The sequence below is a fragment of the Propithecus coquereli genome, unplaced genomic scaffold (genome assembly GCF_000956105.1).
Source record: "Propithecus coquereli isolate 6110/MARCELLA unplaced genomic scaffold, Pcoq_1.0 Scaffold534, whole genome shotgun sequence".
In the NCBI taxonomy this organism is placed as follows: Eukaryota; Metazoa; Chordata; class Mammalia; order Primates; family Indriidae; genus Propithecus; species Propithecus coquereli.
In genome coordinates this window covers 789,478-805,418 of record NW_012151219.1, presented here as the reverse complement: position 1 = coordinate 805,418, position 15,941 = coordinate 789,478, and the positions used below count along the sequence as shown (strand labels likewise).

General features: G+C 42.1%; 1 protein-coding gene across 1 annotated transcript in view; it reads left to right on the top strand.

Annotated features, from left to right (window-relative positions):
• FAT3 (FAT atypical cadherin 3) overlaps positions 1-15,941 on the top strand; it is a 528,492-nt gene that overhangs the window by 439,293 nt on the left and 73,258 nt on the right. Inside the window, exons 11-12 of the mRNA XM_012657230.1 lie at positions 895-1,048; positions 4,014-4,247. Of these exons, the coding sequence (XP_012512684.1) occupies positions 895-1,048; positions 4,014-4,247 (388 nt within the window). The remainder of the gene's footprint in view (positions 1-894; positions 1,049-4,013; positions 4,248-15,941) is intronic.

Here is a 15,941-nt window from a genome sequence, read left to right as displayed (position 1 = left end):
TAGTTGGCTATAAGAGGGTAGGACATGGAACGTAGGATGAAATGTTCTAAACATGAAAAGAGAATAGGTAGGAAAACCGGGTACCTAATTTTACCCCTCACCCCACGCCACCAAAAACCAAAAACAAAACAATGTCTTAAAATGAAATAATTTTTAAGTAATTCATTATGACTTATTCTGTCTAAATCACTGAAATCATAAAAGAGAAATGGACTGCTCTATAGGGTAAAATACTGGTTTGTATAAGTTTACACAAATGGTTAGTGGCAGTGTTGGTAATGAATGCAGGTCTCCTGGCTCGTTATGAAGTAGGCTTTCTACTTCTGTATAAAACATGATGCCAATACATGGTACCAGTACTAGATTTTATTTTCATTAATACTGAAATCAAGTCACAATTTATTTTTTCTTTACCATGTAGACCAAGAGACAATATTGGTGTCCTATAGCTTAGAAAAATGTTGCAAATAGATTTAATCTCTCATGTTAATGCCAAATATTAGTCGTGGCTCTTTAAAGAGTTGAAAAGATCCACAGGACTCATTGGGGCTCAACAGAATGGTGTACCATGGTCAATATGTGATGTGTGTCATGGATCCAGAGGGGTGAGATTTTTATCTGTTTTCTTCACTGCTGTATATTTAACACCTAGAATGGTGCCTAACACATAGTAGGTGCTCAGTAAATATTTGTTGAATGAATGGGTATGGGAGTGGTAGGGCAGCAGATAAGCAATGTTTCATAGTATATTGTAATATGGTTCTGTGGTTAAAGGAAAAAAGTAGCAGAAGCTAAATTATAGAAATAAATTTTTAAAGAAATATACAATGCGAAATATGGCAATTGTCCCCATAAATACGAATGCTTTAGTTACCTTTATTCACCTTTGCCCAGGTTGCATATACAGCATTATTTCCTGAAGACATTGCATCAAATAAAATCATCCTGAAGGTCAGTGCCAAGGATGCCGATATTGGATCCAATGGAGATATACGATACTCACTCTATGGATCTGGAAACAATGAATTTTTTCTAGATCCAGAAAGTGGTAAGGTGAAATTTATTCTTTGGGTAAATGCCATTGCTAAGCCATGAGAGAAGTTAAACTCTCATATTATCTCATCACTAGTGGATAGTGGTAGTTAGTAGTTAGTATATTTGATGTCATGAGGCAGAGGGAAAGCTTCCCTTCTGTCCTGTCTAAAGGTTCACAGAGATGAACTTACAATAGACAGATTAATAAAGGCATACAAATTTATTTACATGCACATGGGCACTGGAGTCCCAAAAATGTGAGACTCAAAGAAGGGCCAGATGGTTGAAGCTTAAATATCCTCTTCATAGGGGAGAGGAAAGTGGGGGGGGTATATAGGTAATTTTGGAGGGGTAGCAGATTATTTTTAGAGGAAACAAATGGACCTGGGAGGCAGACATTATCTTCTAAATGATTCTCTTAGAAAACTCAATGGGACCAGCAAACTGTGGGCAGGCGAGAAACTGAATTGCACTGTGAACAAAGGCGGTCTAATTATGCAGATAAAGTCTCCCAGGTCATCTCTTGGATCTGTCTTCAAAAGAATAGATGAAAAGTCTATTGGGGCATGGTGATACCTTTTAGTCTTCTTTCTCTTCTCCAGTGGTCAATCTTTCCTGGTTATTTGATGGGATTCCAAGGGAGAGTGGTCTTAAGACCATTGCACTTCTTTTGGAAAGAAATTTCCTCAGTCAGATAAAGAAATTCCAGAGAGAGTCCCTCCCTGCACTTGGAATGGGGGAGAAAAAAACAAGGGAAGGTTAGAAAGGTCTTGATTCTGAGGCATCTTCTAAGGCCTTCCAGATTAGTTTAATTCGAAGTATTTGGCATGCCAAAGCACCGTATTTTGAGGTATTGTTCTCTGCACCAGTGATGCTCAGTATCTTGGACTCTATCTAAGAAATAGTAGGAGCATATGGTGTCCAAATATGGGTGCTCTGGACCGCACAGACTTTATTTGGTTTATAAAACTTGCCTGGACTTTACCTACGTTTATTAGTATCAAGTAAGCAAACATCTCTATTTGCTTCTTCTGTTTCTCATATCTGTGAGTGAAGGCATATGCTTATAAAAAGTATAAATCAAGTTACATCACAAATGCAGATTGCCACGCAAACCAGACAGCAATGCATAGGAAGGAGGGTTTTTTCATTTTGAACTCCCTTTTGGATCCCTTTCTGATTCTTACTAACATAGTTGTCTGGTTTTTATTGAACATTCAAGCTATGAACCTGCAAATTTGCTTGCATATTCAGGTAAAATTTACAAGGTGCAAGGTCATATAAGCTAAAGGCAGATAGCTGCATTGAAGACCAGAGATAATGGAAAAATCATTTTCTACAGAGGCAATTATTTTAGTGTTGTGAATTGAATGAACCATCCAATGGCAATTTTTAATTGAACGATTGACTAGCTTGCATATTTCCAACTGTGTTGGTCCTTGTGAACAGTAACTAACTACTGAGTCTCCAAAAAGGTAGTGGCTCCTCCCTGCCCACTCCCATGTGAGTTGTATCCTGCTAGGAAGCCTTAACTTAGCTACATGGGAATATACTACTTAGCTGTCTGGGCCTGGTGATGATTTACTCCATAGGTAACATTTATTGAGTAGCTGATAGACATAAAAACACTTTATAGGATATTTGTAGTAAACTCCAAAATGAACAAAACAAACTGTGTCCAAGGGATATTATAATCCAGTAGGGAAGACAGACAAGTAAACCAATAATAATAATAACAAAAGACAAATGAAATGAGTGCCCAGGACAAATATAAGGGGAGCTATATCTGGGCACAGAGGTAGAAGTGGCTAATATTCTGAAGAGAGAAAAAAGGAAGCTGTTTTAAGGAAGAGCTATCATTTGAACTGAGCCAGGAGTCTAGTAGCTAAAGCAGGACTCTCTAGGTTACAGGGACAGCATGAGCCAAGAGCACAGCACATCCAGAAAATGTACAAAAATGGCAGGAAAACAACTTCAGGCCAGATCATGGAGGGTCTTGAATGTCACACTGGAAAGCCACTGGAGCTTTTTGAATAGGAGAGGGAAATGAGCCAACCTGTGTCTGAGAACTGGCTGTCTGCAACAGGGACGCCATAGGAGGAACTGCTTTATAAATACAGGTATCTTGATCTGAATAATGTCTACTAATTTTATTTAAGAGTGATAACATTTCATGAATCATACTTTTTACGAAACACCGTTTATTCAGGTTCGTCACTGGACTTGTTATCCGTATCTATTGAAACGTAAACAACAAAAAAGTCTCCACGGGAGCTGGTGTCCAGCACAGCAGTTCCACCGGTTAAAATCTTGATGCTGGTTGCCAAGTCACTGCTTCTCCAAGCTCCTCAAGTTGTCTCCCACCTGACCCCTGCCCCAGTACCCAGATGCCCTTCCACAACCCAGCAAGTAAAGGCTTAGCCCTGGCACGGTAGTGGTCCTTCAGACCCTGCTCTGCTCAAGCCAGCCTCTGTTTTGATTGCCTGTTTTCCCCTAAAAGATGGAATAAAAAGTTAAGTATCTGGAAACAAAGAGAGTGCCCTTCTGAGTCTCTGGGTTGTTGACAGTACTGACCACCAGAGAACTAGAGATGCTGGTCCATTCTCTGTGCTTTTTCTGCAGATACACCAGAAATCTGGAGACTGATCTCCAGAGTAGATCTGGAGAGGTTTAAAGAGATAAGGGGCTTCTCCATGTAGCCAAAAGAAAGAACCTCTGATACCAGAGGTTTCCCAAAGGGACTAATGAATTTTGAAGGTCATGAAGCTGGTTGGTTGCTGCATCCAAAAATCCCATCCATTTATCCTGATGCCTAAAAATAATTGAATTTTCTATATCTTTCAGTGTATGGGGTACTGGGGCCAAATGCCATTGGTCCTTCCTGTATTGGGAATTCTTTATATAATTGATCCTCTGCTCCTCAAAGAAAGACAGCTTTTGACAAGCCAGGCCAATCATGCTGCCATTTACTTTCACAGGCGAGTTAAAAACCTTGGCTCTGTTGGACCGGGAGAGGGTCCCTGTGTACAACCTGATCGCCAGAGCCACGGATGGGGGCGGCAGGTTCTGCCAGTCTGACGTCCGCCTGATCCTGGAGGATGTGAACGATAACCCCCCTGTGTTTTCTTCTGACCACTACAATGCCTGTGTCTATGAGAACACGGCCACCAAGGCTCTGTTGACCAGAGTTCAAGCCGTGGACCCTGACGTTGGTAAGTCAGTTGCACTGACCGGGCCTCTGCCTGTTCACGCACTGGACATAGTGTCTTCAGGTGGTGCCTTTCCTTTACTTTTATGAGAACCTTCATCAGCCCCGTTGGTTCCTTACCATGAGATTACATGAAATTACCTTTCAGCTCCTTAGCTGATGTGCTTCATATGCATGAGAAAACTCTGCAAGTAGTCCTCCCTCCTCTTGCTAGTGTTTGAAGAAGAGATGCTATGAATTCCTTTATCTTTTAGCCAAGGGTTTTAGGTTGATTTGTTTAAGTTTTTTGTGTTTTCTTTTCATTTTTTTTGACCTTTCGAATAAAAATGATAGCCTTCTTACTTGCCTGTTCCTCCTAAACATAGTTCAAATGCTGTGTTGTGAGGCAGGGAGAATTCATTTCCATTTCTTTGAAGAATTACATCATATGCTTCAGCTGAAATACGACAATCTCGATTTATTGTAGTGCCCCATAGTGCAAAGACCAATTACTAAATGTGCTGCCAGTCCAATGTGGATTTTTTAAACTGCCATTTTCCAGAGAATTTTCGTCACGTGTAAACTGACATTACTAGGAGGCAGAGTAGGGGAGGGGGAGATAAGGAATTAGAATTGAAAGTTGCTAATAAAGTTTGTGTTCAAATCCACTTTACATAATGAGATGGTGAGTTAGAAAAGACTGGAGTTAATTGCTAGGTAGACCTTCTGAGAATGCATAAGTTATTGAGGTGACTATGTGATGGAATATAAATACGAAAGGGCATATAGACAGCCTCTTGGTTGTGCATTTTAAGAGCTGTAAATCAGAGGACTAGGGAATGATGGGGTGTGTCTGCTATGCTAAACAGGCCTTTATGTAATTCAATGTCTTATTGCTTAATTCTGAACTGAAAGAAAAATTATTGGACTAATGGAAAAGTAAATACATGATAATTAGTTGAAAACAAACGTAGAGCCCGGGGTCTCTGCATATTTCCTCTTAGAGAAATCAGTGGCTACACTTTGAATTATTGCTTTTAAGCTCATTAGCATAATTTTTGAGGCTGAGAACCAACCCTTTTAAAGTCTGTGTATTACAGAGCTTTGTGAAAAATGGCAAACAGGAAAAGATTCTTTTATTGATATATAATTATGTAATACCTACAACTACTCTATTTTGAAGGAGGATTAGAAAACATTTTTCTGGCCTCTTATTAGCAGGTGACTTTTGGGGGAAAAGAGGACATAATTAATGCAAATGGATCTTTTAATCATTTTAAATTTGATTTTGAGAATGTATAATTAGGCCACAGATGAAATTTTAAAGGCTAAAATGTTGGAGTTTTTCTACTCACTCCCTGCACGAAGGAATTGGGTGTGCTCACGCTACTGGAGATTGGACACAGAAGTCTGATGAGTGCACATGGTGTTTCAGACAGTGCAGGGTGGGGTGGGTGTTATTGACTCACAGACGCTGCACTTGGAGCCGTTTTGCAAGTCGTAGTGAAGAACATGCAATTAGCTATGTCCTTTCACTTCTTTGGAGTCAGACGGCCAGGCTAGGAGTTGGAGAAGAAGGAAAGTCTAGGCTCTGGACATTTAACAGGGCAGAGATGATGCAGACTTTAAAGGACCAAAACCAGAATGAGGACCTTACCAGCACCTCGATCTGCTTGTTTGCAATAACGAGTAAAAGGCTTATGTTTAGAGCATCAAATAGAGACCAAGGCTATGGGTGCTGCTGACACCTATATATAAAGTATATTCACCAGACCATGGTATCAGCCTCAGGACAATTCTAGCATAAAACTCCAGATTCTGGTTCATTTTCTCAGTTTTTGTAGAAGGTCTCATTTAACTTCAAAAAACAAAAGAAAAGAAAAGAATTAAGATATCTAGAGAAGAACAAATCAACATTTGTATAAACACAAGCTGTGCCCGCACACCATGCTGAAGAAGAGGTGAAGGTCTTGGTCGGAGCTCACAGGGGATTCCAGTAGCAGCCCCATAAGTCTAAGCCGATATCAAACCCCTGGCTGTCAGGGATTGGCAGCTTATGAAATTGCAATTAGCAGACTGATCAGAACACTTACTGTCTCAAGAGTGGCCATGTCTCCATCTTTCGTACGAGATCACAAACAAGTGTGAGCTGTGCACTGAGATCACCAAGTTGTTGGTTGGGGAATTCATCTTGGCTCCAAACTGAAACTCTATCCGGAAGCTGAGTTTGCAGATGAATGGCTATTATGTTAGGCTGAATCTAGCCTTCCAGTATCTTTAGTGTGCTTACATCATGTTCAAAAAAGTGTGAATTAGTTGTCAATATTTAAAAGTCATTTTTTAATTAGAAATTTAGATTTCTGGCACTTTATGGAAACAACAGCACTCAGAGGAGTCAGCAATTCCAGGTGCACATGTCCGTCTGTGGCAGGAGCTAAATAGCAGCTGCCTCTTTGACATCAGCCACAGCTCTCCCCCTCCCCCTTGCCAGCCACTTCACTTACTTGAGTCACCTCCTTACTTGTTTGCAACCCCTTCTCTAATGTGACACGGAGATGTCTGATTGTTTTTTAACTTTTTATTTTGAAATAATTGTAGGTTCACAAGAAGTTGCAAAGTAATATAATATACAGGGAGGTCAAGTGCTCCTTTCACCCAGCCGTTCCCCCGGTGGTGACATCTTGCCTAACTATAGTACACCATCAAAACTAGGAAACCGACACAGGTACCATCCACAGAGCTTATTCAGACGTCAGCGTGCACGTGTGCGCGTGTGTTTCTCTGCAGTGTTAGCACCTGCGCAGCTTCATGTCACCGCCAACACATTCCTCCATCACAAGGCTCCCTCCTGCTGCCCCTTCAGAGCCACTCTCACCTCCCCCCTGCACCTCCTACCCGACTCCTAACCCACAGCAATCACTGATCTCTATATCTATAATTTTATTATTTTAAAAATGCTATTTAAATGAAATCATATAGTTTTTGGCCTTTGAGACTGGCCTTTCTTTGCTCACCATAATTCCGTTGAGATTTATGCGAGTTGTCTAATTAGTTTTTTATCTGAGTAGAGAACACTGGCTCCATTTGTGTAAATGGTAGGGATATTTGGTTCATGAAACTTCTTTCATCAAGCAAATTCCATTACCTGAAGTTGTAAATTTTTTCACTAGTGCAATGATCTGAATGTTTGTGTCCCTCTAAAATCTATATATTAGAATCTAATCTCTAATGTGTCTATATTAAGAGGTATAGGCTTTGAAGGCAATTAGGTCATGAGGGTAGAGCCCACGTGAATGGAATTAGTGAGCTTAGAAAAGAGGCTTCAGGGAGCCCGTTTGCCCCTTCTGCCCTGTGAAGGCACATAGAAGGCACTATCTCTGAGGAGCGTGCCCCCAGCAGACATCAAATCTGCTAGTTCCTTGATCTTGGACTCCCCAGCCTCCAAAACTATGAGCTATAAATTTCTTTTGTTTATAAATTACCCAGTCTAAGGCATTTTACTATAGCAGCCTGAATGGACTAAGACAACCAGCATTTGACTACATTATATACATTATATAAACTGCAGACAAAAGACAAGAATATATTAATCTGAAAGCTGATGCTATAGTGTAATGAATTCACAGCCTTTACTATGACTTACTAAACCTCCAGATCATGATTTTCTAATTTTAAGATATATTGATTGCTTTTAGCCAAACAACTTTTTCCTATAAATGATTCATAATGAACCAACATTAATGTTAGAGTAACTGCCTAGGTCAGGAAGAAAATAAAAACAGAGGAGGACAAAATAATTTTAATACCCTTATGCATTCTAAGAAATATTATGGCAACTGTCTAGATTTTAGCATTAAGTTATTAGTTTTCCTGTCAAATGGAAATATTCTTGATCCCATAAACTAGCGACATGACCTCATGACCCAACATTTATAAAAACGTAATCTTTTCAGTAAAGAAAAGGAAAACTTTGTTGCATTACACTTTGGGGGTTAATATCCTACTATTTAGCTTACCTCTCAGAGGTACGATTTGTTCCCAAGTTCCCAATTTTGAGAGTCTTTCAACTAGCAAACGGAATATGCATTGATAAGGGTCAGAGTTAAAACTCTGTGACCATTTGAGGCAAAATGACATGAAAATAAAATGTGAATTTGCGCTGGAAAATAAGCCCATGATTTATTAAGAGGCCAATTTCCACATATTTGAGATGTGAGAGGACATGCTTTTTCTCTTATGGATCAGGGACATAGAGAAAGGAAATGTTCTAATGACCCCCACTCACTCCTTTCCTGTAAAATATTTCCTGTAATCTTTGGAAATTTTTTTCAGTGATTTCAGAGACTTAGAGGCTCGGAACACATATTACAGTTATTTTCCATTCATTTTAACAAATATTTAATGAGCCGATAGGTAACAGCACTACAGAAGGAACAGCAAGGTTCTCAAAGATGAGAAACGCATGGTGACAGGCCTCAGGTAGTATGCAGCAGTAAAAGCAAAGAAAGAGAAGACTCAGGAACACACGTACCCTTAATAAAAGGCAGAGCTCCCAGAATGAATAGTATTTCAACAGTCAGAGGCAGGAATGTACTCAGGAAGACAGGAACCAGGGGATAAAATCATAAAGCTGGGAAAGTGTGGGCCCAACTAAATAGTTAGGAGAGAACATCATGTAGTCTGGGATGCAGGAGAGATGGATGAGACAGAAAAGCAGACTGGGCCCGGCTGTGGTTGTTCATGAAGGCCAGGGATTGTGTACTTAATTCAATAGGTGGAAAAGAACCACTGAGCACTTTTGAGAAAAGAAATAACCAATTCTGGGTTTGGGGAAGGCTAATCTGAAAAGAGCCTCTACAGTGGATTGGAATGAGGCAAACCAGGGGGTGAGGAAGCTCCTAGGAGGGTATCAAGAAAGACCACAAGGGCCAAAATGAGAGTGGCAGCTCTGGGATTTAAAAGGAAAAAGCAGAGGAGAGTGACATTGAGATTTCACATGTGAAATCTGTAGATTTTGACAACTGACTGGACTGAAGGCGAGGTGGTCAAGATTTCAAACGTGGATGCCAGGTGAAGGTGCTGTATGAAAATAGCGTAGATCTGAAGTAAGACCTGGTGCAGAGAGAAATGAAAACTTGGGGAAATGAAAGAAGTCAGGAATAAAGATAAGTCTGCTACTCATAACAAATAGGGAATTCTTACCTTCCAGGGGTTTACAGTCATAGTGGGAAACAGGCGTGCACAAAGGAGCATTCCAAGAAAAATATGAGAAGGGTGGTAATGAAATTGCATCTGTGAAAGTGGGGATTTTGTAAAGATTAGCCAGATAGCACGTGTAAAATGCTACACAAGTCCCCGTGGGAACATCAAAATGAAAGCAATGAATTATCAACTGGGGCAAATCAGAAAGGACTCACCAAGTGGTATTAGCATTTAAGTTGGGTCTTAAGGGTTAAGGCTTGAACGTAGATAGACAGAGAAGGAAAAGATGGAGGGGGTAGAGAGAAAGAGAGAGAGAGAGAGAGAGAGAGAGATGAGGATTGTATTAGCTAGGATAGGCTTATCTAGGGTGAGGTAATTTTTTAAAAGTCTCAGTGGCTTCATACAGCAAAAGTTTAATTCCTGCCCCGTTGAAGTGCCCGGCAGTGGGAGTCCATGCAGTGACTTGGAAACCTGGTCCCTCCACCCTGTCATCACCATCTCCTTGACCTTTACCTTCCAAGGTCACTGTAGCAGGGGAAGAGAGGGATGAAGACAGCATGGCTGCTCTTAGCTGCCTAGCTGGGGAGAGACCACGTCACTCTGCCGCTGCCCACTGCGTGGGAAGAGTCGCACAGGCCGGCCCCCCCGCAGGTAGGGGAGGCCATGGGAGATGCTGAGCACTCACTGCCTCTGCCACGACGCTGAAAGCAGGAAGGGGCTGCTGCCCCAGCAGGTCCCAAAGAGATGAGAGAGGGTGACATCACTCATACGAGTAGGGAGGGTCAGCCTCAGCAGCACGAGGGACCACTGCCCCTTAGAAATGAAAGGAAAGAGAGAAGCAGAAAGGAAAGAACTGAAACCCAAAGGAAGACCCTCAAAGGGAGGTGCAGAGGAAAGCCCAATGCGAGGCACACACCTGCCCTCCTGAGATAGCACTCCCGGCCTCCTCTGGGGACCAGGCCACAGGGATGCCCTGAGTGTCCCTAAGGAGTACGTCTCCCCAAGAGCCCACATGGGCATGGGGGAAGCCCTAGAGGATTAGTGCCCTGTGACCTTCGCCAAGACTTTGGCCCCCCTCAGCCTCAGTTTCCTCTTCTGTGAGAATGACAGTGGTGATGTCCCCTTTGCCAATCTCAAAGGGTCAGTGTGAGGCTCTCCCAAGAGTGAATGAAAATGTGCTTGCAACTGGTGAGGCCACATTTTCCCTCACTAGCGTTAGATCCCCCTGCTCTGAGCTCCTGAGGCGCATCATGATTATCCTGGCACGGAGCTTTTGCACGTCTCTTCTCCGCTAGTCCTGAACCCTCACAGGCAAGCTCAGTGTGTCATAAGAACTTTAAATTATAATAATCATATGACAGCTAATAATGTCTTCTTTTGGAGCTTCTACTCCATGCCACACACTATGGCAAGTGCTTTTGATTACGTTATTTCCATTTCTCATAACAACCCTGCAAGTTAGCATATTTTTTGGTTCTCTTTAATATACAAATAAACTCTGAGGGGGTAAGTAACTTACTATGAGCCACAAGTCAGTGGCAGGTTTTCAAACATTATGAAAGGAGCCATGGGAGGGTTGGTTACCAGATATCCAGATAATAGTGATGCTTTGGTCTGGGCTGGTGGTTCTCAAAAAGTGGTCCTGGGATTGAGTCTCAGCATCACCTGGGAGCTTGTGGGAAATGCAGACACTGAATAAGAAACTCTGGATCAGTGGTTTGCAAACTTTAGTGAGCATCAGAATCACCTGGAGGCCTCGTTTAAACAGACTGTTGGACCCCTCCCACAGAGCCTCTGACTCAGCAGGTCTGGGAGGAGACCTGCTAATTGGCATTTCAGACTAGTTCCCAGGTGATGTTGAGGCTGCTGTTCCCAGAACCACACTCTGAGAACCACTTGCTTAGGGACTGTTAATGCTTTTGTGTCACAAACATCTTGAGAATTTGGTGACACCTGTGGATCACCTTTGAGAATAATGTTTTACAACTCATAAAATAAAATGCAAAAGGTTACAAATAAAGTAGATTTGTCTGAACATTTTTCAAGTTGTTATATAGTAATATGAATTCCTTCTTTAATATATTAAATAACAAGATCTAGCACAGTAGGTCTAATAACTTCCATAAATTGAACTAGTGGTAAGCAGAGGTATGCACAACAATAAAGTAACATGAAAATATCTGTGATTCCTATTGGTTACAACATCACAGGTGCCGTTCACACCATAGGGATTTGTTGCCTACATTTATAATGGAATGCCATGCTAAATCCAATTAGAGGTTGACGAAAATGGAGATGTCGGTCTCTATGGTAGCAGCCTCTAAGAGGATATTCAATGGTCCCCTGGCATTCACACCCCTCCCCTTCAGAGTGACCTGGACTTACTCATTTTTTTGTTTGTTTTAAATTTTAAATTTTTAATTATTACAGGTATATAATAGTTATATATGTTTGTAGGGTACATGTGATATCTTAATACAGGCATAGAATGTGAATTAATCAAATCAAGGTCATTGAGGTATCCATCACCTGCGGCATTTAACATTTTTTGTGTTAGGTTCCAACTCTACTCCTTTAGTTATTTTAAAGTATATGCTAACTTATTGTTTATTATAGTCACTTTGTTACACTGACTCACTTCTAATGAACAGAATATGGCAGAAGTGATCCCATTACTTTGTAGATTAGGTTATAAAAAGACTGTGGCATCCTTCTTGGGCACACTTTCTGTATTAGTCTTCTAGGACTGCAATAGAAAGAATAGCAAAGAACCGTACACTGAGTGGCTTAAACAAAAGAACGGTATTTTCTCATAGTTCTGGAGTCTGGAAATCTAAGTTCAGGGTGCCAGCATTGGTCGTGTTTTGTCAAGGGCTCTCTGGTTTATAGACAGCTGCCTTCTCGCTGTGTGCTCCCATGGCCTTTCCTAGGTGCATCTTGGTGGGAAGAGAGAGAGATCTGTCTCTCGTACTCCTCTTATCAGACCAGTACTCCTATTTCATTAGGATCCCACCCCTATGATCTCATTTAACTTTAAAAGCCTAAAAGCCCTATCTCCAAATACAGTCTTACTGGAAATTAAGGCTTCAACATATGGATTTTAGGGGGACACAATTCAGTCCACAACATTCTTTCTCGCTCTCTTGGATCACTTGCCCCTGGGGGCACCACAGCTGTGGTGTTGTGAGGCAGCCCTGTAAAAGGCCCACAGGGCAAGGGATCAAGGCCTGCTGACAACTACACAAGTGAGCTTGAAAGTAGACCCACACTCCCCACCTCCATTCCAGCCTTTAGATGAGATCACAGCCCTGCCAGACAGCTTGACTGCAACCTCATGAGACACCTTGAGCCAGAGACAGCCAGCTAAGCAAAGCCTGGATTCCTGACCTATAGAAACCATGGAATAATAAATTGTTGTTATTTTATGCTGTTAAGTTCTGGGGAAATTTGGCATAGAGCAATAGAGCACTAAAATGCTAATGCAAGTTCATGGGTATCCTGAATTCTATCACATATCCTTAAGAATCCCCGATCATAACCATTATTCTTCCACAGGCTCCACTCTCTGAGGAGCAAGGGCTGTCATGCAGATTAGTGACAGTCAAAACAGGGCCCACCCTTGGGGAGGGGCGGTTCAGCCATGTGGGGAGCACAGGAGCTTTGAGTGGGCAGGAGAGGAGTGATGACATGAAGCTGTTGGCGGCTCCTTGCTGCTGCTCTCATGGATTCACAGATGCTCCCTGGGGCACCTGCCCCCTTGCAGTGCAAATGTAGTCCTAGGAGATCTTAGGATATTATCACTGGAAAGACCCTAAGACAAAATCCAGTTAAAACCCCAGAAAGGAAACTGAGACCCAGGGACAAAGAGACTTTCCCAAGATGACTTAGTTAGTGGCAGAGCTGGATCTAAAAGGAGGGTGTAATCACCTCAGTCAGATGCTTTTTTCTGTAGTCCCATAATTTCTACTAGAAAACATTCAAGAGGGATTCATTCAATTCTGGTTTCAGACTGTTTTCTCTTAAGTATCATATATTCTATGTTTTTCCTAATACCTTAGAAATTGGTACCTCCAAGCTGCATAGGTCAGTGATTTAATGTTTATTTTTCCCTTCCCCAAAGTTCTGGTATTCTCTGAAGTGTTAAATCTTTGAAACCAGCTGAGGGACTATTAAAATGTCAGTAAAAATTAAATAATCCTCCCTAAAGACTGAAAGACATGAGTCATTCTCTGGAGGATGTTGTGGTCGAAGCCCTTTGTTGGAGATATCAAAACATGTAATCTTCTGTTTGACGCCTTTCTCCAGAGAGCACAAAAAACTTACACATGTAATGTGATGAGGGAAAGAACAGATCTTGATATTCTCACCTACAGATGGAGAAACTGAGGTTCAGAAAGGTTAAGTGGCTTTTCCTGAGGCATCTGTTAAATGGATAGTGATCCTAGCAAAGAGCTTTGGGGCCCTGTAAACCCCTCAGTGAATTCCCTGACCTCACCAGTGCTAGGGCACCTTCTGCAGCGATGCAGCCACCAGGTAGGACCGTGACACCTACCATATTTGTGTCACATTTGCCTGTCACTTTGGGAAATGACATCATGTGTGGCTTTGGGATGAGGCCTGATTAAATATCCCATTTCCAACCCCAACTAGCTGTTTGACTGTAAAGGAGTCCCCCAACCCCGCTGAACCTCCCTTTCCTCTCCCGAAGCTAGTGATCAGCCTTGGCTGTGTGTCAGACCCTCTGGGGAGCTCTTAAAAATAAACAAATTAAACAGACAAATAGGCAAGGGTTCCACCTCCAAAATATGATTCAGAAAGTCTTGGATATGGCTGGACTTTTTTTTTTTCTCTCTAGTTGACTGTGATACCTTTCCCCATATAGGAGTCTTTGCATTTGACACATATAGGTTGTTATTATTACCGTTTTTAAAATCCAATTTCTTCTAAGCAGGGGTCAAAACACTAGTTGTCAAATGGAACAGCTAATTCCTTCCAGGGGTATCTCAGGGAAGTGTTTTAGCTCCGTCACCCATTGGCAAGGAATCCTGCCTTCTATTATAACAGAGATTCTTTCCTGTAAGTGCCCTCATGCACATGCCACTTCATTTGGTAGATGCCACAGGCTGATGACAGCCTCTGAGCAACTAAGGTGGATCAGCCCTGGTCCAACACGCAGCAGTGTGGAGGATGGATTTAAGGGAGTGCTAGTGTGGCTGGGAGAATTTCCACCCACCTTGGGCATTTTGTGCAGCAAATCCAAGGACCCCAAGCTTTGACTTCCTGCCTTTCCAGGGCATGTTGAGGCTCAGTGGAGTGTGCCTATCAGCCTTGCTGCAGGATATATCCTCTCACTTCACCTTGTGAAGCCTCCTTGACAGGCATGATTATGTTGTCCATCATCTGCTGGTTAGCTCTTTTAATAACTTCTCGCATATTACAGAACGCTTTCCACCCACACACCCTCTCCAACCCACTCCCTCCTTTCTTTCTTCTTCTCTCTGCTAATTTATCCATTAACTTAGGCCCCCAGTTTCTAGTTTACTCTAGCTATCATTGGTTATAAAAGCTCTGGTAACTTGCAGTTGGCTCTGAAAATAGACAGTTTCAGCTCCTACCTTTCTATGCCTACGATTTAGCAATACCAAACCCTTTACCCTTCTCTAGGTGTACCTTGCAATTTCAGCATTCTTAACTCACACATGTTCCCATCACCTGAAATACCCTTTCTTCCTGCCACTTTGCCACCTTGGTGCTACTGGCAACTCCTGTCTTTCATTCATGACCAAATTCAATTGTTTTTTTCTCTGGGAATCTCCCTTGACCACACTCTCCAACAATCAACTGTAAACATGTTTGTCTCCTGAGAAACACCCTGTGAGGCTGATGGAGCTGGGGGCCATCCTTCTTTGGATCCCCAAGCCTGCCATGCAGCAGGAGTCCTTAAGTATTTATTGGATGGATGGATGCATCAATTCAATGGTCATATTTAGTGGCCCTTATAGGAAACATTTTAAGTTTGTTGGATAGTAGTCCAGCACAGAAGTTCTATGCACCAGTAAAGATGGAGTTTTGAGTACTTATTTAGGAATTCATTTATTTACACTTAGCCTTCCCAGGCCTAGTATAGTGCCAAGCCATAGATGGTTGAAAGAGTTTATACCCAGGTATCACAGAAGGTAGTCTCACCCAGCAGTGGGGGCAGCTTTATGGGTATGCAGCCTGTGCAGTCGAAGAGAGAGCCCTTTGCTTGGAAGGGCCTCCTGCCTGGTTAAATGCTCTGCTGTGGCTGTGTTGAGCTTCTTAATATTTTTTTTTTTTTAAAAAAGGGGCCCTGCATTTATATTTTGCGTGGGAACCCACAATCTTGTTATCAGTCCTACCTGGCAGAGCTAGGTAGGCAGTTCAGTTGGCAAGTCCTTGGGAGATTTTTGGTGCAATCATCAGGATCTCCTGGAGTCTGTGACTGGTGCGGCCTTTTGTCTTTTTTGACTTTTCAAAAAGCCAACGGGCTGCTGAC